The sequence below is a fragment of the Oncorhynchus mykiss genome, chromosome 21, assembly GCF_013265735.2.
Source record: "Oncorhynchus mykiss isolate Arlee chromosome 21, USDA_OmykA_1.1, whole genome shotgun sequence".
NCBI classification, from domain to species: Eukaryota; Metazoa; Chordata; class Actinopteri; order Salmoniformes; family Salmonidae; genus Oncorhynchus; species Oncorhynchus mykiss.
The window spans coordinates 50,693,730-50,720,919 of record NC_048585.1 but is presented as its reverse complement, the minus strand read 5'-3'; the positions used below and the strand labels follow the sequence as shown (position 1 = coordinate 50,720,919).

Below are 27,190 nucleotides of genomic sequence, written 5' to 3'. Positions count from 1 at the left end.
CTCTGATCACAGTGCCTCCCGGTGAAGTTCTCTGGACAGGAGCACTCAAAGGAGCGTCTGTGGGGGACCAGAGTGCAGATGCCGCCATTTTGACAGGGATTCACCTGACACAGGTCTGTGAATCTGCGTGATGAGTGGACGAACACTGACACACATCAAACAAATACACAAGGAACTATATTAGTGAAAACATTAGTAAGAAACAGTATAGTACACCAGTAACATCAGAATATAGTATGTACCAATTTTGCCGTGATTAGCTTTAAAGCTGTAAGAGAACATTTGGAAAACACACTAAGATTCAGACGGATTGAAAAATAGTCCATGCTTATGCATACCACTACTATAAATAGCAGGAAATGTGTATCTAAGGTTTTATAGATACATACATAGAGACAATAGAGACTTAGTAGACCATGAAGTCTTGTCCACAGTTTCTACAGAAATGACCTCTTACCACTGGGTTGAGTGGTCACAGCTGCACAGTATCCCCACAGAAAATCCCGATCAAAGTTGTGCGTCAGAGAACACCTATGATTCAGAAATAAAAACATTCCTGTAAAGCACTCACAGCAGTTTCAACTTAGCCATTGAGATCAAGGAGTCAGATAGCAAATCAACAGCGCATTGACAACTAGCAGTCACCTGGGTAAGAACTGTGAGTATACTAAAATGGACCCTTATTCCTCAGAAACCTGTATGTCTCAGTAAGTAGCACTGTACTTACAGGACGTGGGTTTGAAACTGATACCATATTTAATAATGACTGTCTTTAATATTTATTGAGGAGAATGTCCTAATAATGTTGCACTTCTTTAATCCTTTTTGGACAAAAATGATATCCACCCATCCATCCACACCCACTAACTAAAACCTCGTCCATTAGAAAAACCCAATACACCAAACCCAATACATTGGGTTTAAAAAACCTTTGGGAAAAAAAACTAAGGGATAATGTCCTTCCAGTGGCTGAGGTTCTAAGAGGACACACACACACACACACACACACACATACACCCTCACACACGCACATATACACCCTTACACACGCACACATACACACACACACACACACACACACACACACACACACACACGCACACACACGCACACATACACCCTCACACACGCACACACACACATACACATACACCCTCACACACGCACACATACACCCTCACACACCCTCAAAATCCCTCACAGTTAAAGATGAGCCAGCACTTGGCTCTTGCTGTTATTTGAGAACTGAGTGGAAGATGGCAAGAACACCATCCATATTGAATTACATCCTAGTTGTTCATACTTGCAGACGCCTGTAGCCCTGTCATAGCCTGAGTGGATTTACCCGGCAGCCGCAGCGCAGTTCCACAGATGATGACCTATATCATAGCACTTCCTGTCCAAAAGCTGTGGTTATGAGACACACATCTGTGGTCTCGTCGTTTTCACAATACAAGAGTTTAATCAAAACAAGTAAAGACTGTAATTTCAGACGCGACATCATTGATATACACCATTAAACCAGTGGTGAAAAAAGTACCCAATTGTCATACTTGAGTAAAAGTAAAAGATACCTTAATGGAAAATAGCTCAAGTAAAAGTCACCCAATAAAATTCTACTTGAGTAAAAGTCTAAAAGTATTTGGTTTAAAATATACTTAAGTATCAAAAGAAAATGTAATTAATAAAATATACTTAAGTATAAAAAGTAAAAGTATAAATCATTTCAAATTCCTTATATTAAGCAAACCAGACGGCACCAATTTCCGGATAGCCAAAGGTACACTCCAACATTCAGACATAATTTACAAACAAAGCATGTGTGTTTAGTGAGTCTGCCAGATCAGAGGCAGTAGGGATGACCAGAGATGTTCTCTTGATAAGTACGTGAATTGGACAGTTTTCCTGTCCTGCTAAGCATTCAAAATGTAAAGAGTACTTTTGGGTGTCAAGGAAAATATTTAGAGTAAAAAGTACAATATTATCTTTAAGGAATGTAGTGAAGTAAAAGTAAAAGTAGTCAAAGATATAAATAGTAAAGTAAAGTACAGATACCCCAAAAAACTACTTAAGCAGTACTTTAAAGTATTTTTACTTAAGTAGTTTACACCACTGATTTAAACCATTAACTCAGGTTATTAAACCAGAGTAACCGTGTTATAAACATGTTATAGCATATAGCATATTCATTACAGTTTATGGTGAATAAATTAGCAGTGCTGACTAGTGATGACATATTAGGCCATTTTTAAGATTAGGTCACATAGTGATTAGCTCGTGGAAGATTGCATACAGTCACCTCATTGTGTTGTAGAGCAATTCCCCTTGGATTAATGAGGACTATAATTAAGTCATTATATTTATTATAGTAATATAAGGTATTGAGATGGAGGGTCTTTGTGTGTGTTTATGTGTGTGTGTATGCGTGAGTGTCTTTATGCGTGTATGATTGTGTCACCTCACCAGTCAACAAATCTGTCGTTCTGCCCCTGAACTGTTACGGTGAGTGAATGAGGACCCAAAAGCGAATTAACTTAAACAGAGCTTCTTTAATAACCAAACATAGGTAGGCTCAGATAGACCGGCAGATTCCGACAGGACAGGACAAGGTTACAGCAAACATAACGATAGTCTGGTTCAGGCATGAAACACAACAAACAAGAATCTGACAAGGACAGGAACAGAAACAGAGAGAGATATAGGGACCTAATCAGAGGGAAAAAGGGAACAGGTGGGAAACGGGGTGAATGGGTAGTCAGAGGAGACAAGGAACAGCTGGGGGAAAGCGGGGGAGAAAAGGTAACCTAATACGACCAGCAGAGGGAGACAGGGTGAAAGGAAAGGACAGAAAGACACAACATGACAATACATGACAGTACCCCCCCACTCACCGAGCGCCTCCTGGCGCACTCGAGGAGGAAACCTGGCGGCAACGGAGGAAATCCTCGATCAGCGCACGGTCCAGCACGTCCCGAGAGGGCACCCAACTCCTCTCCTCAGCACCGTACCCCTCCCAATCTACGAGGTACTGGTGACCACGGCCCCGAGGACGCATGTCCAAAATCCTGCGGACCCTGTAGATGGGTGCGCCCTCGACAAGGATGGGGGGGGGGGGGAAGACGAGCGGGGGCGCGAAGAACGGGCTTGATACAGGAGACATGGAAGACCGGGTGGACGCGACGAAGGTATCGCGGAAGAAGAAGTCGAACTGCGACAGGATTAATGACCCGAGAAATACGGAACGGACCAATGAACCGCGGGGTCAACTTGCGAGAAGCCGTCTTAAGGGGAAGGTTCTGAGTGGAGAGCCAAACTCTCTGACCGCGACAATATCTAGGACTCTTAGTTCTACGCTTATTAGCAGCCCTCACAGTCTGCGTCCTATAACGGCAAAGTGCAGACCTGACCCTCTTCCAGGTGCGCTCGCAACGTTGGACAAAAGCCTGAGCGGAGGGGACGCTGGACTCGGCGAACTGAGATGAGAACAGCGGAGGCTGGTACCCGAGGCTACTCTGAAAAGGAGATAGCCCGGTCGCAGACGAAGGAAGCGAGTTGTGGGCGTACTCTGCCCAGGGGAGCTGTTCTGACCAAGACGCAGGGTTGCGAAAAGAAAGACTGCGTAAGATGCGACCAATAGTCTGATTGGCCCGTTCTGCTTGACCGTTAGACTGGGGGTGAAAGCCGGAAGAGAGACTGACGGAAGCCCCAATCAAACGGCAAAACTCCCTCCAAAATTGAGACGTGAATTGCGGACCTCTGTCCGAAACGACGTCTGACGGAAGGCCATGAATTCTGAAAACATTCTCGATGATGATTTGTGCCGTCTCTTTAGCAGAAGGAAGCTTAGCAAGGGGAATGAAATGAGCCGCCTTAGAGAACCTATCGACAACCGTAAGAATAACAGTCTTCCCCGCTGACGAAGGCAGTCCGGTGACAAAATCTAAGGCGATGTGAGACCACGGTCGAGAGGGAATGGGAAGCGGCCTGAGACGGCCGGCAGGAGGAGAGTTACCGGACTTAGTCTGCGCGCAGACCGAACAAGCAGCCACGAAACGACGCGTGTCATGCTCCCGGGTGGGCCACCAAAAACGCTGGCGAATGGAAGCAAGCGTACCCCGAACGCCAGGGTGGCCGGCTAACTTGGCAGAGTGAGCCCACTGAAGAACGGCCAGACGAGTAGGAACGGGAACGAAAAGAAGGTTCCTAGGACAAGCGCGCGGCGACGGAGTGTGAGTGAGCGCTTGCTTTACCTGCCTCTCAATTCCCCAGACAGTCAACCCGACAACACGCCCCTCAGGGAGAATCCCCTCGGGGTCAGTGGAGGCTACTGAAGAACTGAAGAGACGAGATAAAGCATCAGGCTTGGTGTTCTTAGAGCCCGGACGATAAGAAATCACGAACTCGAAACGAGCGAAAAACAGCGCCCAACGCGCCTGACGCGCATTAAGTCGTTTGGCAGAACGGATGTACTCAAGGTTCCTATGGTCAGTCCAAACGACAAAAGGAACGGTCGCCCCCTCCAACCACTGTCGCCATTCGCCTAGGGCTAACCGGATGGCGAGCAGTTCGCGGTTTCCCACATCATAGTTACGTTCCGACGGCGACAGGCGATGAGAAAAGTACGCGCATGGGTGGACCTTGTCGTCAGAGAGGGAGCGCTGAGAAAGAATGGCTCCCACGCCCACCTCTGACGCGTCAACCTCGACAACGAACTGTCTAGAGACGTCAGGTGTAACAAGGATAGGAGCGGATGTAAAACGATTCTTGAGGAGATCAAAAGCTCCCTGGGCGGAAACGGACCACTTAAAGCACGTCTTGACAGAAGTAAGGGCTGTGAGAGGAGCTGCCACCTGACCGAAATTACGGATGAAACGACGATAGAAGTTCGCGAAGCCGAGAAAGCGCTGCAGCTCGATGCGTGACTTAGGGGCGGGCCAATCAATGACAGCTTGGACCTTAGCGGGATCCATCTTAATGCCTTCAGCGGAAATAACAGAACCGAGAAATGTGACGGAGGAGGCATGAAAAGTGCACTTCTCAGCCTTCACAAAAAGACAATTCTCTAAAAGGCGCTGGAGGACACGTCGAACGTGCTGAACATGAATCTGGAGTGACGGTGAAAAAATCAGGATATCGTCAAGGTAAACGAAAACAAAGATGTTCAGCATGTCTCTCAGGACATCATTGACTAATGCCTGAAAGACAGCTGGAGCGTTAGCGAGGCCGAAAGGAAGAACCCGGTATTCAAAGTGCCCTAACGGAGTGTTAAACGCCGTCTTCCACTCGTCCCCCTCCCTGATGCGCACGAGATGGTAAGCGTTACGAAGGTCCAACTTAGTGAAAAACCTGGCTCCCTGCAGGATCTCGAAGGCTGAAGACATAAGAGGAAGCGGATAACGATTCTTCACTGTTATGTCATTCAGCCCTCGATAATCTATGCAGGGGCGCAGAGACCCGTCCTTCTTCTTGACAAAAAAAAACCCCGCTCCGGCGGGAGAGGAGGAGGGGACTATGGTACCGGCGTCAAGAGCTACAGACAAATAATCCTCGAGAGCCTTACGTTCGGGAGCCGACAGAGAGTATAGTCTACCCCGGGGGGGAGTGGTTCCCGGAAGGAGATCAATACTACAATCATACGACCGGTGTGGAGGAAGAGAGGTGGCCCTGGACCGACTGAACACCGTGCGCAGATCGTGATATTCCTCCGGCACCCCTGTCAAATCACCAGGCTCCTCCTGTGAAGAAGAGACAGAGGAAACAGGAGGGATAGCAGACATTAAACATTTCACATGACAAGAGACGTTCCAGGAGAGGATAGAATTACTAGACCAATTAATGGAAGGATTATGACAAACTAGCCAGGGATGGCCCAAAACAACAGGTGTAAAAGGTGAACGAAAAATTAAAAAAGAAATGGTTTCGCTATGATTACCAGAAACAGTGAGGGTTAAAGGTAGCGTCTCACGCTGAATCCTGGGGAGAGGACTACCATCCAGGGCGAACAAGGCCGTGGACTCCCTTAACTGTCTGAGAGGAATGTCATGTTCCCGAGCCCAGGTCTCGTCCATAAAACAGCCCTCCGCCCCAGAGTCTATTAAGGCACTGCAGGAAGCTGACGAACCGGTCCAGCGTAGATGGACCGACAAGGTAGTGCAGGATCTTGAAGGAGAGACAGGAGTAGTAGCGCTCACCAGTAGCCCTCCGCTTACTGATGAGCTCTGGCTTTTACTGGACATGAAGTGACAAAATGACCAGCAGAACCGCAATAGAGACAGAGGCGGTTGGTGATTCTCCGTTCCCTCTCCTTAGTCGAGATGCGGATACCTCCCAGCTGCATAGGCTCAGCTCCCGAGCCGGCAGAGGAAGATGGTAGTGATGCGGAGAGGGGGGCGACGGAGAGCGCGAGCTCCTTTCCACGAGCTCGGTGACGAAGATCAACCCGTCGCTCAATGCGAATAGCGAGTTCAATCAAGGAATCCACGCTGGAAGGAACCTCCCGGGAGAGAATCTCATCCTTTACCTCTGCGCGGAGACCCTCCAGAAGACGAGCGAGCAAGGCCGGCTCGTTCCAGCCACTGGAGACAGCAAGAGTGCGAAACTCAATAGAGTAGTCTGTTATGGATCGATTGCCTTGACATAGGGAAGACAGGGCCCTGGAAGCCTCCTCCCCAAAAACAGATCGATCAAAAACCCGTATCATCTCCTCCTTAAAGTCCTGATACTGGTTAGTACACTCAGCCCTTGCCTCCCAGATTGCCGTGCCCCACTCACGAGCCCGTCCAGTAAGGAGAGATATGACGTAGGCGACACGAGCAGTGCTCCTGGCGTAAGTGTTGGGCTGGAGAGAAAACACAATATCACACTGGGTGAGGAACGAGCGGCATTCAGTGGGCTCCCCAGAGTAACACGGCGGGTTATTGATTCTGGGCTCCGGAGATTCGAAAGCCCTGGAAGTGGCCGGTGGATCGAGGCGGAGATGGTGAACCTGTTCTGTGAGGTTGGAGACTTGGGTGGCCAGGGTCTCAACGGCATGTCGAGCAGCAGACAATTCCTGCTCGTGTCTGCCTAGCATCGCTCCCTGGATCCCGACGGCTGAGTGGAGAGGATCCGAAGTCGCTGGGTCCATTCTTGGTCGGATTCTTCTGTTACGGTGAGTGAATGAGGACCCAAAAGCGAATTAACTTAAACAGAGCTTCTTTAATAACCAAACATAGGTAGGCTCAGATAGACCGGCAGATTCCGACAGGACAGGACAAGGTTACAGCAAACATAACGATAGTCTGGTTCAGGCATGAAACACAACAAACAAGAATCCGACAAGGACAGGAACAGAAACAGAGAGAGATATAGGGACCTAATCAGAGGGAAAAAGGGAACAGGTGGGAAACGGGGTGAATGGGTAGTCAGAGGAGACAAGGAACAGCTGGGGGAAAGCGGGGGAGAAAAGGTAACCTAATACGACCAGCAGAGGGAGACAGGGTGAAAGGAAAGGACAGAAAGACACAACATGACAATACATGACATGAACAAGGCAGTTAGGAACCCACTGTTCCTAGGCCGTCATTGAAAATAAGAATTTGTTCTTAACTGACTTGCCTAGTTAAATAAAGGTAAAATAAAATAAACAAAAAATAACTGAGAAACCCCTTTTGAGTGTACAAGAGTGAGGTATCTCTTTAAGTAATGGAAATGTGTGGCAATGTTGTGTTGTGTGTATTTGGTTGAAGTGGTTGTGTCTCCAAAACAGTGGATACTAGAGTGACTAACAATAAGCTGAGATGACTGACACTGGACTCACCAAGGTCTGGATGAACTGATGGTGATACAGTGGTGGTGAATGCTTCCTCCTTGACGGAACGGGAACTTACATTCTTTCCTATCTACTGTAAGAACTGGATCCACAGAAACAGGGTTAGATAAATATGGTTATCATCAGTACAAGTCATCATATTTTATTATACACATATTCTAGTGGTCAATTCTGCATTCTCTGCAAGAAAACGAAAAATAATTTCAACTTTTTTCATTAAGTTTGCAGTACAATATCAAGTTCGAAGTAAAAATCATATTCAAAGTAAAAACTCTAAAACAAAACCACTTTGTGGCAGAATAGAGGCAATTTAATGTGAATATGCTAATGAACAACCAGGTGTTCTCCCATGGCGTCAGAGGGACAATGAATCCTTTGAGTTTGACAGTGGCTCCAGCCAGGACCCAATTAAGTTATATTACTGTGGAGGCCCAGTAGAAGGGCAGCATAAATCTCATAACTTCATCCTTCCCTTAGACAGCCTAATCATTGTTCTGGTATGAAAAGAGATGTGGACCCTTAACACAAACTGAATATTACTGTATTCCTACTGCATCGACGAATGAGATCATTATCTCTGAGTTCTTGATTGGTTAAATGGTTGGTGGGCTGTATTGTACAATTGTGTAAAGTTATTATACAAACAAAATATTTAAACATTTCATGAACAAAGAGGCCTACAGGATAGTGAAAATTACGCACAAAGCTGTAATCAATCAAACAGGTGCTTTATGTTGTTAACGTGAATAGGAAATAATTACCTTTATGACTATTTTCGTTCCCATTTCTCGTACGTAACGTTTCATATCCAGGGAGTACCATTCGCTGTTATCAAAGTGAAACAAAGTTAAAGTAATGAATTGTTCGTTTACTTTGTTTCCAAATTACGCACGTAAAAATATGCCTCTTCAAACGGTTCACTGGTTGCGCTCTATCACTGCAATAATTGTAAGAAATAACTGTTTTTAAATTCGCTTACCGTCCGTGCACTGAGGACATACGGTAGGAAAAGTAACACAAAGTATGGCATCATAATATTTTAGCTTGTTTGGTCGTTGACTTAGATATCATGCGCAAGCAAAATGTTTTGAAGTAAATTTCCTGAAGCAGGTCCGTTAGATAAACGTTGTCACGTCTTATCTGTCAACTCCAGAGAACTCCGTCTGCTTTTGGTCATTGAGAACGTGGGAAATCCTGCAAGAGCGATACTGTCCTCTGTAAACTCAAACTCTATTGGGTAGATCAATTTGGTCATTAGACAGACTTTTCGGTTATGGTCATTATTCTACGCAAAACATCGAACGTTTTCCCTCACGACACGCCCACGATGAAACCTGCAATATCTTGAAAGAGCGGATCTTTTGATGTAATGGAAAGTAACCTTTTGGCAGATGGGGGCGGGTGACGGTGCCGGATCCCTCCTCTCGATCTGAGCTTGGTCGCCATGCAGCGTCCCAGAGTTGTAAACATTCCAAGTGCGGCGTGCTGTGGCAAGAATACCCACTGTCCCATAACCAAGCCTCTAATTTTCCAAGGTTGCAATATTTGACATCCCTGCAGATGCTATAGTAAATTACACAATGAGACCTAGTCTTACAGGATTTCTGACAGTTTACAAGACCGGTAAAAAAAAAGTGGGTTATAATGTGCAGCTCAAATATGAAATTGTTCACTTTAATGATAACTAACACTGTTAATAATTTACCAACTGGGCAAACAGACTGAGAAGACCAAACAAACCAAAGAGAATTTTGGAATGTGAAAATCTTATAAACCAAATGATAAGGGTTTTACAGGTCTATGTTTGAATCAGGTTTGGTAATAAGGATTTGCATTCTAAAAATGTTTTATTTCAAGCTAAATTAATAATTAAAGGGGCAATCTGAGATTTGTACATCTATTGTTGAATGAAATGATATACACAATCGTTCAAAAGTTTGGATTCACTTAGAAATGTTCTTGTTTTCCATGAAAACATGCATGAAATGAGTTGCAAAATGAATAGGAAATATAGTCAAGATGTTGACAAGGTTATAAATAAGGATTGTTAATTGAAGCTGAGCTTTGGAGCTGTGCTTTGGGTCATTGTCCTGTTGTAGGAGGAAATTGGCTCCAATTAAGCGCCGTCCACAGGGTATGGCGTTGCAAAATGGAGTGATAGCCTTCCTTCTTCAAGATCCCTTTTACCCTGTACAAATCTCCCACTTTACCACCACCAAAGCACCCCCAGACCATCACATTACCTTCACCATGCTTAACAGATGGCGTCAAGCACTCCTTCAGCATCTTTTCATTTTGTATGTGTCTCACGATTGTTCTTCTTTGTGATCCGAACACCTCAAACTTAGATTAATCTGTCCATAACACTTTTTTTCAATCTTCCTCTGTCCAGTGTCTGTGTTATTTTGCCAATCTTTTCTTTTTATTGGCCAGTCTGAGATATGGCTTTTTCTTTGCAATTCTACCTAGAAGGCCAGCTTCCCAGAGTCACCTCTTCACTGTTGACGTTGAGACTGGTGTTTTGCGGGTACTATTTAATGAAGCTGTCAGTTGAGGACTTGTGAGGCGTCTGTTTCTCAAACTAGACACTCTAATGTTCTGTGAAGGGAGTAGTCCCTTGTGAAGGGAGTAGTTGTGTGTGTGCGTGTGCTTGCACCCTTTTTGTGTGTGCATGTGTCTATGCGTGCGTGTGTTTATGTCTGTGTGATTGTGTCACCCCAACCAGTCAATAACTGGGAAACCCCTTTTGAGTGTACAAGAGTGAGGTACCTCTTTGAGTAATGGAAACATGTGGCAATGTTGTGTTGTGTGTATTTGGTTGAAGTGGTTGTTTGTTTCTCCAAAACACTGGATACTAGAGTGACTAACAATTAACTGAGATGACTGACACTGGACTCACCAATGTCTGGATGAACTGATGGTGGTACAGTGGTGGTGAATGCTTTCTCACTGATAGAATGGGAACTTACATTATTTCCTAACTACTGTAAGAACTGGATCCACAGAAACAGGGTTAGATACATATGGTTATCATCAGCACAAGTTATGCACCGGGGCCTCCCACTCCTCTTTCAATTCTGGTTAGAGACAGTTTGCTATGTTCTGTGAAGGGAGTAGTACACATCTTTGTACGAGATCTTCAGTTTCTTGGCAATTTCTCGCATGGAATAGCCTTCATTTCTCAGAACAAGAATAGACTGATGAGTTTCAGAAGAAAGTTCTTTGTTTCTGGCCATTTTTAACCTGTAATCGAACCCACAAATGTTGATGCTCCAGATACTAAACTAGTCTAAAGAAGGCCAGTTTTATTGCTTCTTTAATCAGGACAACAGTTTTCAGCTGTGCTAACATAATCGCAAAAGGATTTTCTAATGATCAATTAGCCTTTTAAAATGATACATTTGGATTAGCTAACACAACGTGCCATTGGAACACAGGAGTGAGGGTTGCTGATAATGAATGGGCCTCTGTATGCCTACAGTATGTAGATATTCCATAAAATATCTGCCATTTCCAGCTACAATAGTTATTTACAACATTAACAATGTCTCCACTGTATTTTTTTATCAATTTGATGTTATTTTAATGGACATAAAAAATGGCTTTTCTTTTAAAAACAAGGACATTTCTAAGTGACCCCAAACTTTTGAACAGTAGTATATACAGTCGTGGCCAAAAGTTTTGATAATGACACAAATATTAAGTCTGCTGCTCCAGTTTGTATAATGGAAATTTACATATACTCCAGAATGTTATGAAGAGTGATCAGATGAATTGCAATTAATTGCGAAGTCCCTCTTTGCCATGCAACATTTCCACTGCATTTCAGCCCTGCCACAAAAGGACCAGCTGACATCATGTCAGTGAATCTCTCGTTAACACAGGTGTGAGTGTTGAAGAGGACAAGGCTGGAGATCACTCTGTCATGCTGATTGAGTTTGAATAACAGACTGGAAGCTTTGCACAAAAAGGGCTTCACAGGCAAGGATATTGTTGCCAGTAAGATTGCACCTAAATCAACCATTTATCGGATCATCAAGAACTTCAAGGAGTGCGGTTCAATTGTTGTGAAGAAGGCTTCAGGGCGCCCAAGAAAGTCCAGCAAGCGCCAGGACCGTCTCCTAAAGTTGATTCAGCTGCAGGATCGGGGCACCACCAGTACAGAGCTTGCTCAGGAATGGCAGCAGGCAGGTGTGAGTGCATCTGCACGCACAGTGAGGCGAAGACTTTTGGAGGATGGCCTGGTGTCAAGAAGGGCAGCAAAGAAGCCACTTTTCTCCAGGAAAACATAATGGACAGACTGATATTCTGCAAAAGGTACAGAGATTGGACTGCTGAGGACTGGGGTAAAGTAATTTTCTCTGATGAATTCCCTTTCCGGTTGTTTGGGGCATCTGGAAAAAAGCTTGTCTGGAGAAGACAAGGTGAGCGCTACCATCAGTCCTGTGTCATGCCAACAGTAAAGCATCCTGAGACCATTCATGTGTGGGGTTGCTTCTCAGCCAAGGGAGTGGGCTCGCTCACAATTTTGCCTAAGAACACAGCCATGAATAAAAAATGGTACCAACACTTCCTCTGAGAGCAACTTCTCCCAACCATCCAGGAACAGTTTGGTGACGAACAATGCCTTTTCCAGCATGATGGAGCACCTTGCCATAAGGCAAAAGTGATAACTAAGTGGCTCGGGGAACAAAACATCAATATTTTGGGTCCATAGGGAGGAAACTCCCCAGACCTTAATCCCATTGAGAACTTGTGGTCAGTCCTCAAGAGGCGGGTGGACAAACAAAACCCCCAAAATTCTGACAAACTCCAAGCATTGATTATGCAAGAATGGGCTGTCACCAGAAGTTAATTGACAGGATACCAGGGCGGATTGCAGAGGTCTTGAAAAAGAAGGGTCAACACTGCAAATATTGACTCTTTTCATCAACTTCATGTAATTGTCAATAAAAGCCTTTGACACTTGTGAAATTCTTGTAATTAAACTTCAGTATTCCATATTAACATCTGACAAAAATATCTAAAGACACTGAGGCAGCAAACTTTGTGAAAATTAATATTTGTGTCATTCTCAACATGTTTGGCCACGACTGTAGCCATTGATTCTTGAATAATATAACTTAGAAATGCCTCGTGAGTTTAGTTCGTCTAACATACCCCCATCAGGTGGGGCTGTTTGAAATCCCAGGTTGCCCCTTTAATTTAATCCTTCAATTTATGACTCCTTACCATACAGAAATCAAAATGACTAACGACAAGAGGCTTCCATTCTGGAATTATAAAGGTAGGCATGTTTATTGGGTGGAATTTGAACAACAACCAAACATGAAGGCAATCATAATACTGCAATGGTACATTTACAGATATGAAGATGGATCATATATTGTTCCCAATGAAAGCGTGGAATATATATATATATATATATATATATATATATATATATATATTTTTTTTTTTTTTTTTTTTAACCTTTATTTAACTAGGCAAGTCAGTTAAGAACAAATTCTTATTTACAATGACAGCCTAGGAACACTGGGTTAACTGCCTTGTTCAGGGGCAGAACGACAGATGTTTACCTTGTCAGCGCGGGGATTCAATCGAGCAACCTTTCGGTTACTGGCCCAGCGCTCTAACCACTAGGCTACCTGCCGACTAGAATAATACAGTAAAATGTACTAGAGTTGCGAGGAGTTTCTCGTGTTCCTACAATTTGTGAATCCTATCTTCTCATCCAGCTGAAAGAGGTTAAGTTCCATATCCCCTGCCTTGCAGTACCTGCAGTATCAACAACCATGTTTTAAACAAGGTCGCCTATCCTTTGATAAATTCCCAAACAGTAGGTTATTACCAAATTGTTCATCAATCTGAACTGGCAATTCATTTTCTTTTCATGTATACCCACTAAACACACACCAGAGTAATGTTAAATAATACAATATATATCACCAAAACAATTATTATACATTCTATCAGTTCTGGAGTGAAAATCAATAGCTTTTTGCGGTTAAAGTCCCTCGTTTGTCAAGTAAGTTCCTGTTTGAACAGACAGTGACTCAAGCTTGGAAAGTGCTGGTGAAGGTTGCTCAGCCTCAGAACTCACACGATTGTGGCCTTGTACATGTCAGTGTTGGAGTCTTGGATCCCCTCTGATTGGTCGGGGGCGTTGAGGGGCACCTGGGAGGTCTTCATCCGGCTTTGGCACTGCCGGAGCTCAGTGGCATACCCTTGGAAACTGAGGCTGAGCTCGGAGTCTTCTCCCCGGATGATGGTGACCTCCCCCACCTTATCTCTCTCCTCCCCCTCCTCCTCCCCCTCCTCTAGACACACTCCCTCCACATCCATCACCTCCTGTAGGGCAGGCTGAGAGCGGAGTGCTCCAAGATATGGCGCCCTCTTGTGGGAGCGGTCAAGAGCACATGCTCTTTTTCTTCTCTCTGGGTAAAGAAGGGAGAGATGGGAGAATTAGTAATAGAAGGATGTGCCATTGGAAGAATCTCAATTGCATTCTCCTAGAGTCCTCTCTCCTCGCCTCCTCAAAAACCCATTGGGGGAGAAGGTCAGAGGAGCGGGACCTCTGGCTTTCCCATTTGAGAAGACGGTGAGGAGAGAGGACGCGAGGAGTATGCAATTGAGATTCTCCAACTGTGTTCCAGCTGAAGTATTTGCCACAGTGGTCAACAAAGAGGATAAGTACCAATATTCCACAGCCTTGAGGCCTCCAATCTACCATAAATTGGTTAATATAATTGCTACTCAGTGTTGGGGAGCAGTAAACTACATGTAGTTCAACTAGTAATGGAACTACAATTTCCAGTAGCTTGGTGGTAGTTGAACTATATTCCAATCTTAGTAGTGTTTTCAGTAGTTAACAACTTTTTAGCCATGTAGCGGTTTAGCAAACTACTGAACTATACACTACTAAGAAAATAATACATACAGTGCCTTGCGAAAGTATTCGGCCCCCTTGAACTTTGCGACCTTTTGCCACATTTCAGGCTTCAAACATAAACATATAAAACTGTATTTTTTTGTGAAGAATCAACAACAAGTGGGACACAATCATGAAGTGGAACGACATTTATTGGATATTTCAAAAAAATTTAACAAATCAAAAACTGAGAAATTGGGCGTGCAAAATTATTCAGCCCCTTTACTTTCAGTGCAGCAAACTCTCTCCAGAAGTTCAGTGAGGATCTCTGAATGATCCAATGTTGACCTAAATGACTAATGATGATAAATACAATCCACCTGTGTGTAATCAAGTCTCCGTATAAATGCACCTGCACTGTGATAGTCTCAGAGGTCCGTTAAAAGCGCAGAGAGCATCATGAAGAACAAGGAACACACCAGGCAGGTCCAAGATACTGTTGTGAAGAAGTTTAAAGCCGGATTGGGATACAAAAAGATTTCCCAAGCTTTAAACATCCCAAGGAGCACTGTGCAAGCGATAATATTGAAATGGAAGGAGTATCAGACCACTGCAAATCTACCAAGACCTGGCCGTCCCTCTAAACTTTCAGCTCATACAAGGAGAAGACTGATCAGAGATGCAGTCAAGAGGCCCATGATCACTCTGGATGAACTGCAGAGATCTACAGCTGAGGTGGGAGACTCTGTCCATAGGACAACAATCAGTCGTATATTGCACAAATCTGGCCTTTATGGAAGAGTGGCAAGAAGAAAGCCATTTCTTAAAGATATCCATAAAAAGTGTCGTTTAAAGTTTGCCACAAGCCACCTGGGAGACACACCAAACATGTGGAAGGTGCGCTGGTCAGATGAAACCAAAATTGAACTTTTTGGCAACAATGCAAAACGTTATGTTTGGCATAAAAGCAACACAGCTGAACACACCATCCCCACTGTCAAACATGGTGGTGGCAGCATCATGGTTTGGGCCTGCTTTTCTTCAGCAGGGACAGGGAAGATGGTTAAAATTGATGGGAAGATGGATGGAGCCAAATACAGGACCATTCTGGAAGAAAACCTGATGGAGTCTGCAAAAGACCTGAGACTGGGACGGAGATTTGTCTTCCAACAAGACAATGATCCAAAACATAAAGCAAAATCTACAATGGAATGGTTCAAAAATAAACATATCCAGGTGTTAGAATGGCCAAGTCAAAGTCCAGACCTGAATCTAATCGAGAATCTGTGGAAAGAACTGAAAACTGCTGTTCACAAATGCTCTCCATCCAACCTCACTGAGCTCGAGCTGTTTTGCAAGGAGGAATGGGAAAAAATGTCTCTCGATGTGCAAAACTGATAGAGACATACCCCAAGCGACTTACAGCTGTAATCGCAGCAAAAGGTGGCGCTACAAAGTATTAACTTAAGGGGGCTGAATAATTTTGCACGCCCAATTTTTCAGTTTTTGATTTGTTAAAAAAGTTTGAAATATCCAATAAATGTCGTTGCATTTCATGATTGTGTCCCACTTGTTGTTGATTCTTCACAAAAAATACAGTTTTATATCTTTATGTTTGAAGCCTGAAATGTGGCAAAAGGTCAAAGTTCAAGGGGGCCGAATACTTTCGCAAGGCACTGTAAGTGAATCATAGATGACACAATAATACATTGTCACTTGAAACAAATAGTTTTTGAGTTTAATAGGCTAAATTACATTCTGTTAACATATAAGACCAAAGTAAACTGTTCTTGCAGTTTGTAAGATGACAATTGTCGATGACAATTCAGATGACAATTTTTCACAAAGTAGTTTGGATGTAGTGGACTACTTTTTCAAAGTAACTTTTAACATTTAAGTAAACTATGTTTTAAGGGTAGCGTTAGTATGGCTTCCCCAAAACTGTTGCTAATGATTCACCAACGGTTTACTGCAGTGCATGTGGTATGTATGACTTGTCTAACACCTCCCTTGTCTAATATACAAAGTCTTTCAGAGGATATGATCATCCATGTTATAATCAGTGTAAAACAGAGTCATAGGGCCACCAGTGCTTTTCCACTGAGCAAACACTGATTGAGTCAACTTCATTTAAATTAAATAACATTGAACCAACGTGGAATAGATGCTGAATTGACATCTGTCCCCAGTGGGTTGTCTTGACATACGACCTTTTTTGATGGTAGAGAACAAAAAGAGTGAACAGCGGAACCAAGGGGGAGGGGAGAAAATCCAGACACAACCTTTTAAGAAACCCTCCGGAAGAGCTTTTCCCGTCTCCATTATGATGGAGCTCTGACCCTTGAAATGCAGTATGTCCATTGAGCTGATCTCAGAGCAGTGACCCGTAGGTGACAAAGCATCAGGCTCAGAGTATTTTGGCTTGATGGCTTCTGGTCCAGGACCAGTTCAGATAATTGCGCCCTATGATTTAACAACATGAAACCATCTCAACCATAACAAGGGCTATGCATGCCTTTCAGCTTGTCTGCTTAGCTTCAAAAGAACAAACTGACACTGTTTAACTTATTGGTTATTCATTAGGTCCACTGTGTACCGTGCTAAACTACTATGGTCTAGACGTGTTGGATGTCAACCAAACGTGGCACTTGTGCAAAAACTGAGCAGTGTTGCATTGATATGAGTGTTGCATTGATATGAGTGTTGCATTGATATGAGTGTTGCATTGATATTGATACACTGTCAAACAGAGGTACATAATACAGAACTTTATCAAAGGTGCATTTTTAGATCCAGATTGAAGTCTGTAGTCAGAATGGAGCTGTGTCACTATGGCCATGGTATATTTCAGTGAGTTTGTTTTGCTGTATTTTTATCTTGACAAGTGTTGACAAGAGTGACTATCACAGATGGAGAAAGAATATATGCACTGAAGCCAGTGTACGTAATGAGACATCACATTAGAACAATTGCTTCTAGAGCGCGCTGACTCATTCAGTTCCGCTGTAACACTTCTCTATGATCCTGAGAGAGTGCGAGTCGAGTCCAAAGCTGCAGATGTAGGATCTGAATTTGATCACTCTTTTGTTGCTGAGAATGTTCCTACAAAGTAGGAAGTGAGGGTTCCAGAGCGAGAAGATAGTTGATTTATGAAACCAATCCTGTAGTGAAACAAATGATGATGCTACATCTGTAACTGTGATATTACAGTTCCAATGAGTAATACTTCTCCTCATCCCTCCTGTGGCCCTTAAACAAGAGGTCTAGGTGACTCCAACACATACACCCTCTGAGCTCCTACGCCTCTGATTCACAGAATAGATGCAGTATTATAAACACATCCTCCACGTCGTTCCCATTCTCACAGCTGAACACACACAGCAACCTCTTTGCCAAGCTTGGGCCTACTTAAAAAGTTGATGTGCTCAAAATTGTCTCATGAAGCTACTTCAAATAATAGTCAACATCAAATTATTACAGTGAGAATTATAAGTAAGTATATTGAGCGATTGAAGTGGTTTGGAATAAACGTCTAGCTCTAATTAAGGAGTTGAGCTAAGAGGTGTAATTCTTGTCTTAGCACTGCTGTTAACATGAGCCTGCTGGCTGTCTGTCAGGTGTCTTCTGTCAATGTCCTAGGGCACCACACTAGCCCAGACAGACCAGCTCTCCCCAGGGCCAGTTTGGAACAGAACCAGCCGCACAGCTCAGACTGGCTGAGATCAGCCCCAAGGCCCCCTGGTTACTGCCAGATTGATGATAAGACAGACTGAGGGTCAGCCGTATCCAGCTTTCAGGTGTGTCAGCCAGACTGCTTCCCAATGTTCCCTACATAGTGGAATACTTTTGACCAGGGCACTATATGGAGAATAGGTTGCCATTCGGGACGCAGACAGTGAAATCTAAAGTGAGATGAAAGCCACCACGTCCCTCAGGCACACAATCCTCACAGGATTCACAGAATTCTGAATCATTTTAAGCTATTGTTAATTTTTGGGCGGTATTACGATTGTCACCTTTTCATTTTGTTGTTATGGTGCAGTGGGATGAACGCTAAGCCCTGTGCCTAAGTGGTTGATTGCATTTGAAAGTATAAAAGCTGTTCTAAATTCTGGATATGGGCAATGACAAATAAGTCCCATTCATGCAAAGTTTGTGTGAGAGGCCAATGATATCACACATTTTTAGAATCAGGACCAATCGCTATACAAATCAAATCAAAATGTTTTTGTCATACGCTTCGTAAACAACAGGTGTAGACTAACAGTGAAATGCACTTGCTATGATAAATACAGTAAAAATATGATAACCAAACCACGGCGTCAAATGTTATGCATTGGTTCTTTACTATGACTAGACAACTGAATAGTTTTGAGCTCATCCTCGAACACCCAAGATGAGGTTATTGCCTTAAATGGTGGTGGAGGAACAGTTATACTATATACTGTTGCCCTCTAGTGGCCAAAATAATTAATTAAACAAATAATGACCAATACGTGTTTATCTGACCAGCTGCACAACCATCATTTGATTTGACATGGAAAGGAAACACATAATTAAGATATCTAGCAGATTATACAGTATATTTGAGTTATTATAACGGTAAATGTATCTCAACAGAACACACTCATGAGGTCAAATTGATTGATATTTCAAATGTTAGGTTGGAGTGACCCTAGCAGACCTGTGTTTGGTTTTTCAACATAAGTTTACATTAATGCTGTAGTCAGGGATTGAGTTGGGATATCCTATAGGAGCTGACCTCAGAATCTCTCTGTCTGAGTCTGTTGATGCCATCATGCCAACTCCCTGTCACACTCATTGTCATGCAAGCATGTTTGGCTGGACAATGACAGGAATGGGGTTGGCAAGAGCACAAACAGATCTGGGATCAGGTTATAGGGGGAGACAACAGATCTGGGACCAGGTTATAGGAGGAGACAACAGATCTGGGACCAGGTTATAGGAGGAGACGACAGATCTGGGACCAGTCTACCAAAAACCACCCCAAAAACCACCATTAGTTACATTTGTCAAAACCCTTCAGTTTACAAACACTAGGGCCTACCTGTAGTCGGTAACAGCTGGAAGACGTTGCTTTAACTGGGACATATGTTTGAGTTACAGCTGGGGTTTCTGTGTTTGTATGAGAACATCACTAGCTTTTTCATCCTATTTTTTTAACCTTTATTTAACTAGGCAAGTCAGTTAAGAACAAATTGTTATTTACAATGATGGACTACCCAGGCAAAGCTGGGCTAATTGTGCGGCGCCCTATGGGACCCCCAATCACGGCCAGATGTGATGCAGCCTGGATACGAACCAGGTACTGCAGTGACACCTCTTGCACTGAGATGCAATTTCTTAGACCACTGTCCCTTAGACCACTGTGCCTTAGACCACTGTGCCATTCGGGAGCCCAAAACTTGAACAGATATTAGTTAATTAACATCTAAGCCAAATTGGAAGTGAACTTCATTCCTCTGCTATAATAGGTGAACTCCATTCCACTCTTATACGTAAACCCCAGTGAACATAAAGCCTTGGCTCCTAGCTAGATGAATCCTTTGGTTTGTAATATATGGCGTCTGTTAACCTGCGGAAAACACTTTCTCCAGCAGAGAATGGTAGTCTTGACATTAGCCATAACATAAACTAACAGAGGAATGATTTCATTTCTACTCATCCCACTGATTATTAAGAAGACAGTAGTTTGATTGACTGTAGTCAATCAGTAGTTCGATTGAGTGTGAGATGATTGCATTTATATGTAAAGTAATGATACAACATCTAATTATTTGAGTTTACTCAGAAATGTGCCTGATGCACTGCATACAATTATTTCCCTCTGATGATGTGTCAATTTGTCTTTTTTAAAGGTCAAAGGTAATTCATTCCAGGTCATCATAATGTGACAGAAAGATGTTACCTTTCAGATGTACTGTCACTAATTGTGTGCATGCCGCGTTCCTCCATGCAGACAGATGCATACTGGCTGTCGTGCATACAGATGCGTACTGGCTGTCGTGCAAGCAAGAACATTCTGCAAGGCACAGGTAAAGAACAGAACATAAATACTGCATGCATAATAAAGAATAAAAATTATACGCATTTACATGCAGGGACTTTCTGTTTAGCTTGGAGCGGGCAGTGAGTGAGAGTGAGAGCGAGAGAAAATGACAGAGAGAGAACAACCCCCCCCCCCCACACACACACACACACACAAAAATAGCAACAGTTTCTCTCTGCAGCAGCACAGTCAACTGATGCAAGGCGGACCTGTTACCATGGTTCCCAATGTGGCAGAATCAGGCTGATGCACTTAGTAACCAGAAAAGACGAGCAGAGAGAGACTCTGTGAGTCTTATTCTACCCACTCGTATCATCCTGTGTACACATATCACCTTACAGATATCTATTGACAGAGCCATTTAGAAAAGGTCAGGGCTAGACACGTCGTGTCCTCCGGAGTGACGGACTTTGAAGTGTGCCACCCTTTGAGCTGCAGGCATGGGTTAAAATTAATTTATTTTCATTCAAATACTTCAATGTTTTGATTGAGCCTGCCTGGAGTGCTAGATGGATGCACTTCAGAAGACTATTCCATTGGTTTGCACTTTGGGGACTATTCCATTGGTTCTATTGCGTCAGACAAGTTTCATCAAGCACATGCTTAAGTATTTGAAACAAAATTAATTCTATTTGAACCCAGGTCAGATGCTGAAAACACTTTTTTGCTTTATATCCTCTGCCATATCATGTTTCAAGAGTTTCCTGTCTAACATAACACAGAGGGTGTTCTTTAATGGAAGCCTCTCTAACATAAACCAGGTATAGTTTGGCATACCTCAAGGTAGCCATCTTGGCCCCTTACTTTTTTCAATTTTTACTAATGACCTACCACTAGCATTAAGTAAAGCCTGTGTGTTTATGTACGCTGATGACTCAACATTATATATGTCAGCTACCACAGCAAGTGAAATCACTGCAACACTTAACAAAGAGCTGCAGTCAGTTTTAGAATGGGTGGCTAGTAATAAGCTAGTCCTAAATATGTATAAAAAATGAAAATAATTTTATTTGGGACAAAAAATGTGCTAATCCCTAAACCTCATCTAAATCTTGTAATGATAAAGAGGCAATTGAGCAAGTTTAGGAGATTGCTGGGTATAACGCTTGATTGTAAACTGACATGGTAAAAACATATAAGTCAAAACATATAGGTCAAAACATATAGGTTGTTGCTCTGCTTTCTTGACATCATAATCCACAAAACACACCTGGACTACTGCCCAGTTATGTGGTCAAGTGACACAAAGAAGTGCATAGGCAAATTACAGTTGGCCCAGAACAGAGCAGCATGGCTGGCCCTTAAATGTACACTGACGGCTAATATCAATAACATGCATGTCAATCTCTCCTGAATCAAAGTAGAGGAGGGATTGACTGCATCACTACTTGTCTTTGTGAGAGGTATTGACACGTTGAAATTACCGAACTGTCTATTCAAACCGCTAACACACAACTCAGACACCCATACATACAGCACAAGGCATACCACCAGGGGTCTCTTCACAGTCCCCATATCCAGAACATACTCTGGGAAAGTGCACAGTACTACGTAGATGCGTGACTACATGCCTCTTCGTAGTAATTCAAGTGAGCAGTTCAATTTTTGGGGGATAAAACCTCACCTCAAAACACGGACAGTAAAGAGATACACACACACAGACACCCTGCATACAAACACAAACACATTGTAATATTGCTGTATTGTAGTATTGTACATTTGTAATTAGAGAGTAATAATGTCCTGTATGATGTATTGTTTTATTTATGACGTAGGCTGTTGTTTTGTTTTAATATAATTGTTTAAAACCTGTTTGAACCCAGGAAGAGTTGCTGCTGCCTTGGAAACAGCTAATGGGGATCCTAATACATACTAAATAGATGAGCTGAGACATGTAAACACCTTATGTAATTCTAGCTGTCTTGCTTTTTTTTAGCTGTACAGTTCTTCAACCAGCACAGCTGGATAAGGCTCACTTTTAAATTGGGATTTCAAAGTGTGTTGTTATTATTCGAATAGGTGTTTGAACACCAGTGAGACACCTAGACTACGGTAAAATCACACAGATAAACTGGCTAACACTGACTCTGCGTCATGGCAAACTACCAGTTGCAGATAATAATGCTGGTGATTGTGATCGATTCCCATCGCTGCTCATTCTGTTTTGACAGACTAACCCACCCCAATAAAGATAGACATTAGATAGTGAATGATAACAGGCTAAACTAGATTCATTTGGGACTGTTGTGGTAGCGTGCACTCAATCAGAGCATGCAAAATAATTGGAAACTCTAAAACCGCAATTATCAGGAGTTAGTTGACTGCATTCACCAACTTCTCTGGCTCACCACAACTATCAACCTCACTTAAAGGTCCTACTGTATATAGTGGAGAACGAGAAACTGACCAGTGGGTTTGTTGTATGGGAAATGAAAATCCAGGAGTGATACAGATATACACGGCTCATACTAAAAGCATTATACATTAGATGAGGTACATTACAGTAAATGCATTTTTTCCCCCAGAAATCCTGGTTGGAATATTCCTGGAATCAAGAAGAAATAATCTTCCAACCAGGAGTTCTGGAAAACCTGGGGATTTTGGGAAAGTTACAGAAATGTTGCAATCCCTTAGAAAGACAAAACAATCAGAATTACACAAACACAACACCGAATGACCCCCTCACACAGACGTAACAATCAGAATTACACACAAACACAACACCGAATGACCCTCTCACACAGACATAACAATCAGAATTACACACAAACACAACACCGAATGACCCTCTCACACAGACATAACAATCAGAATTACACACAAACACAACACCGAATGACCCCCTCACACAGACAAAACAATCAGAATTACCCAGACACAGACGCCACAACCTTCTCAGAAGAGCACAGACAAAGCAGCTAGCATGCAAGAACAGGACAGGGAGAAGGAGGTGGAAGACAAACTAAATGAAAGAGATATAGGTCGTGTTGGGGAAAGTTGGTGAAGAGGAGACATGGAGTGGTAACTGAATTTGAGATTACAAACTTGTAAAAAGACAGACGATGTGATTCCAGGTCTAACATTTATTAGATCTAATCAAACACAGATACAGAATTAATTTTCATGATTATCTACAACAGGCATCCACAGAGGGAGAGGATGATTCCAGACAGAGTGTGACATGCAATTCAACAATGATACCGTTCATGTTAAACTAGCTCTATCATCACTGTCTATAATTATCACAATTTTGTGAAGAAAAAAATCAATTTTAGTTTTCTTTCTCTATATATTTAATTGAATTTTAAAACCAGAGTGAAATTCTTATTGGCATTGTTGAATTGCATTAGAGGATGGGATGGAAAAAAATACAGCTTTTCAATTCAAATCATTCAATACAAATAATACAATATGATCATCTGCTCAAATAACAATTTCATAACTCTTTGGTTACGTTTTATCTTGTCAGTAGCTGTGTACTGGGCAGAGAACTACACACCAATTATAAACTCACAATGCAAGCATAGAGCTTTTATTGATTGACATGAATGCTGGCTGTGACTCATGGCAATCTTTCAGGTTTTCTATTACAATCAATCAAACCAAACAATTCACACCTGCATGGTAATTGTAGCTTGCTACAATTGGTTGCTGTCAAATTATAGTGGGACTATTTTTCATGGAATGTAATGACAATTGTCATTTTGACCATTAAAGCATTATGAATGTATAATGAGAGTTTATTCACCTGGGTCAAATCTGTATCCTCATATATATATATATATATATATATATATATATATATATATATATATATATATATATATATATATATATATATATATATATCATATACTCATATACTCTGTGGTACAACAATACGAAACTTTCTATGGTTGACTATGACCTCAAATCTCAGTTAGGTTGTAAACCCCATCAGTTCAGTGGTATGCGAATGTAAATGTCATTCATTTCTAAATATATACATCACTATTTACAATTGAACTCAACTTACTATTGAAAGTGACCACAAACAATGCTATCTATTTTCCTTAGAAAGTATTCAAAGGAGTCAAAATGATTGGGGTACAACTGAGAGAGCAGTTGTACATAAAGTGCATTGAAGTCAGTATAAAATGAGTTGTCATTGGAAATCAGGTCACCTTCAGACACACATGATCACACACTCTCCGCTTCTCACACATACACAAACACATACACACACACACACATCAACACGCTAATGCATAGTCACAATGTGGAAATACCTGAGCTGGACTGGCCATTCCCACATCCATCCTGGGAGGTTTGGGCGCAGGGCGCAGGAGGGGTGAAGTTAGCCTCGGACAGGCTGCCCTCGTAGGACAGCGGCACCGGCGAGGGGGGCAGAAGGGTGCTGTTGGGGCTGTTGATGTCCCCCTCTCCCACCAGGGTCAGGTCAGCATGGGTGTCTTCCTCCAGCGTTCTTAGGCCCGGGCCTCTAGCCTCCAAGAGGCGGGGGATGGGGGAGAGGGTGGCGCCGAAGGTGGGTATGGGGTGGCGGGCTGGGGGCAGTGCCCTGCGCCCCGCAGCGGAGTGGGAGTGTCCATTGGCGCTGCTGAGGGAGGAGTCCAGGCTCTCGGAGCGCAGGCTGGCGTTGAGGGGACCGCGGGCGGGGGTGCCGCCCACCCCGTTCACCCTGCCTGCCCCCTGGCCCTGTTTGATGGAGGTAGGGGTGGAGCAAGTCGCGTCTAGGGAGGCAGTGGAGGGGGAGCAGGTGGTTAACCGCAGGAAGTCAGGTAACTCCAGGTCCTCTTTGTTCAGGAGGCCTCTCTGGGCATTTCTCCGGCTGCTCTGTGCCCGGCTCAGGAGCTCGAAGAATTCTAAAGAGAGAGAAAGTTACTTCCTATTCCTAAAACCCTCCCCGAGAACAAGGAAACAGGTCAGATAAAAAGAGGATTAGTTAGTTTAACGTGTACGGTACACAGCCCCACGCTGCACTGAGAGATAACTGTGAAGGTTGAAGGCTCCTTTTAATGCTGCCAAAGAGATGGTGTTGGTGACGCAGCGAAGCAAAGCTCAGAGAAGCCACCACAGGGTAGAAAGAGAGGGGGATGATTTACCTTCAGCTTCATCTATATTAATCTTTTTCGGTTTTCTCTTTTCCGTAGGGAGCGACGGGTCTTGTCCGCTTGCCTTTCCTGATGACCTGTCATCTCCCTGCAGACGCAACAACAACAACGCACTCCATTAAGGGGGAGGGAAGAGGCTGTGCATGCCCTTTACTAACACCACTACGACATATCCCAGACAGATTTACTTACACTGTGAGTGTTTAAGTGTTTGCACCTGTTGCCCTGTTATTTTCAGAAGTAAAGAAAAGTATATATATATAAACATAAAACACAGGCCCGTTGTTCCTTTTATGTGTGTTATTTCTTTGATGCGCGTTGTTTCGTTGGTGCTTAGTAAATCAGGTTCATGTAATATCCCTAGGGGAAAAGGTCAGATATCAACTATAAAGGCGATCTGGAGGCTGAACTACAAAGCAGGGGGTCAGTCAGTGTTCAAGTCAGCTGCAGCCAGCATTCAAGCAAGGAAACCACTTGGAACAAAGTAGAGTAGAGCACTTGAGCAATTATTATGTGACGTTAAATTGTTAAGAAGCAGCATAGCAGGGGAGCCGGAGACAGAACATTTAGAAGTTTAAGGATACTTGAGAAAAGTGAAGACAGGGATTAAATAAGGAAGTCTCCTTACTGTTGCTGAAAGACTCCTGCTGGTCAAAGATGGCAGATGGGCTTTCAAGGAGGCTGACTTGGACTTGGAATCTATAGATAGAGAAAAACAATATGGAGGTGAATCTGAGCCAACGAGCCATCCCATGCATCCTCCATAACTCTGATATCTTTGCTTACCACTAGAAGTAAGTGGGACAACAAAACAGGACATAGATTACAAGAGCGGTTTGAATTCCTGGAAACAGATGGGCTGAAGTGCAAGGTCAATATTGGAAAAATGTCGCCGCTGGATTTCTCCAGTCACTATCTTAGGGTGATTGGGGGTTTGAGTGTGCCAGTGAGTCTCTATTAGCCTGGTCCCAGATCTGTTTGTGCCATCTTGATAACTCCTATGGACAGTAACCATAGGTGTTGGTATAATCGGTGTCAGTGTGCAAGCTTAGCATGTAGCGCTGCCTCCCTGAACCTACCTCTGACTGGGCTTGAACCAGACTGCCCGTACAAACCGTCTGAGCTATACAACAGGTACCAATTGGATAGCTCCAACAGTGACATTTCAAGCTAGCTGTGGAGTGAGCTTGTGGTACGTTCTTAGCTTGGTTACACTAGCAAGACAAACAGATCTGGGACCATGCAAGGTCACTGTAGGAGTGAATGGAAACAGTGACCATCTTCAGGGTTGGTTGACCTTGTCTGTTGTCTTAGCGTGTGTTTTGGAG

The 27,190-nt window shown here is 43.2% G+C and overlaps 2 protein-coding genes across 4 annotated transcripts in view; both read right to left on the bottom strand.

Moving 5' to 3' along the window:
• Positions 1-9,424, bottom strand: part of LOC110500661 (hepatocyte growth factor activator) — a 21,478-nt gene extending 12,054 nt beyond the window's left edge. Inside the window, exons 1-5 of one of the 2 annotated variants that reach the window (XM_021578148.2) lie at positions 8,790-9,424; positions 8,572-8,635; positions 7,799-7,892; positions 458-531; positions 2-145 (exon numbers count right to left, since the gene is read on the bottom strand). In XM_021578148.2, coding sequence (XP_021433823.2) covers positions 2-145; positions 458-531; positions 7,799-7,892; positions 8,572-8,635; positions 8,790-8,843 — 430 coding nt within the window. In that variant the 5' untranslated portion in view covers positions 8,844-9,424. The remainder of the gene's footprint in view (position 1; positions 146-457; positions 532-7,798; positions 7,893-8,571; positions 8,636-8,789) is intronic. The other variant, XM_021578149.2, reaches the window with a different exon arrangement.
• Positions 9,425-13,340: 3,916 nt separating this feature from the next.
• LOC110500660 (regulator of G-protein signaling 12) overlaps positions 13,341-27,190 on the bottom strand; it is a 78,168-nt gene continuing 64,318 nt past the window's right edge. The window contains exons 15-19 of one of the 2 annotated variants that reach the window (XM_036958126.1): positions 26,491-26,561; positions 25,854-25,950; positions 25,020-25,613; positions 20,611-20,724; positions 13,341-14,247 (exon numbers count right to left, since the gene is read on the bottom strand). In XM_036958126.1, the coding sequence (XP_036814021.1) occupies positions 13,910-14,247; positions 20,611-20,724; positions 25,020-25,613; positions 25,854-25,950; positions 26,491-26,561 (1,214 nt within the window). In that variant the 3' untranslated portion in view covers positions 13,341-13,909. The remainder of the gene's footprint in view (positions 14,248-20,610; positions 20,725-25,019; positions 25,614-25,853; positions 25,951-26,490; positions 26,562-27,190) is intronic. The other variant, XM_021578147.2, reaches the window with a different exon arrangement.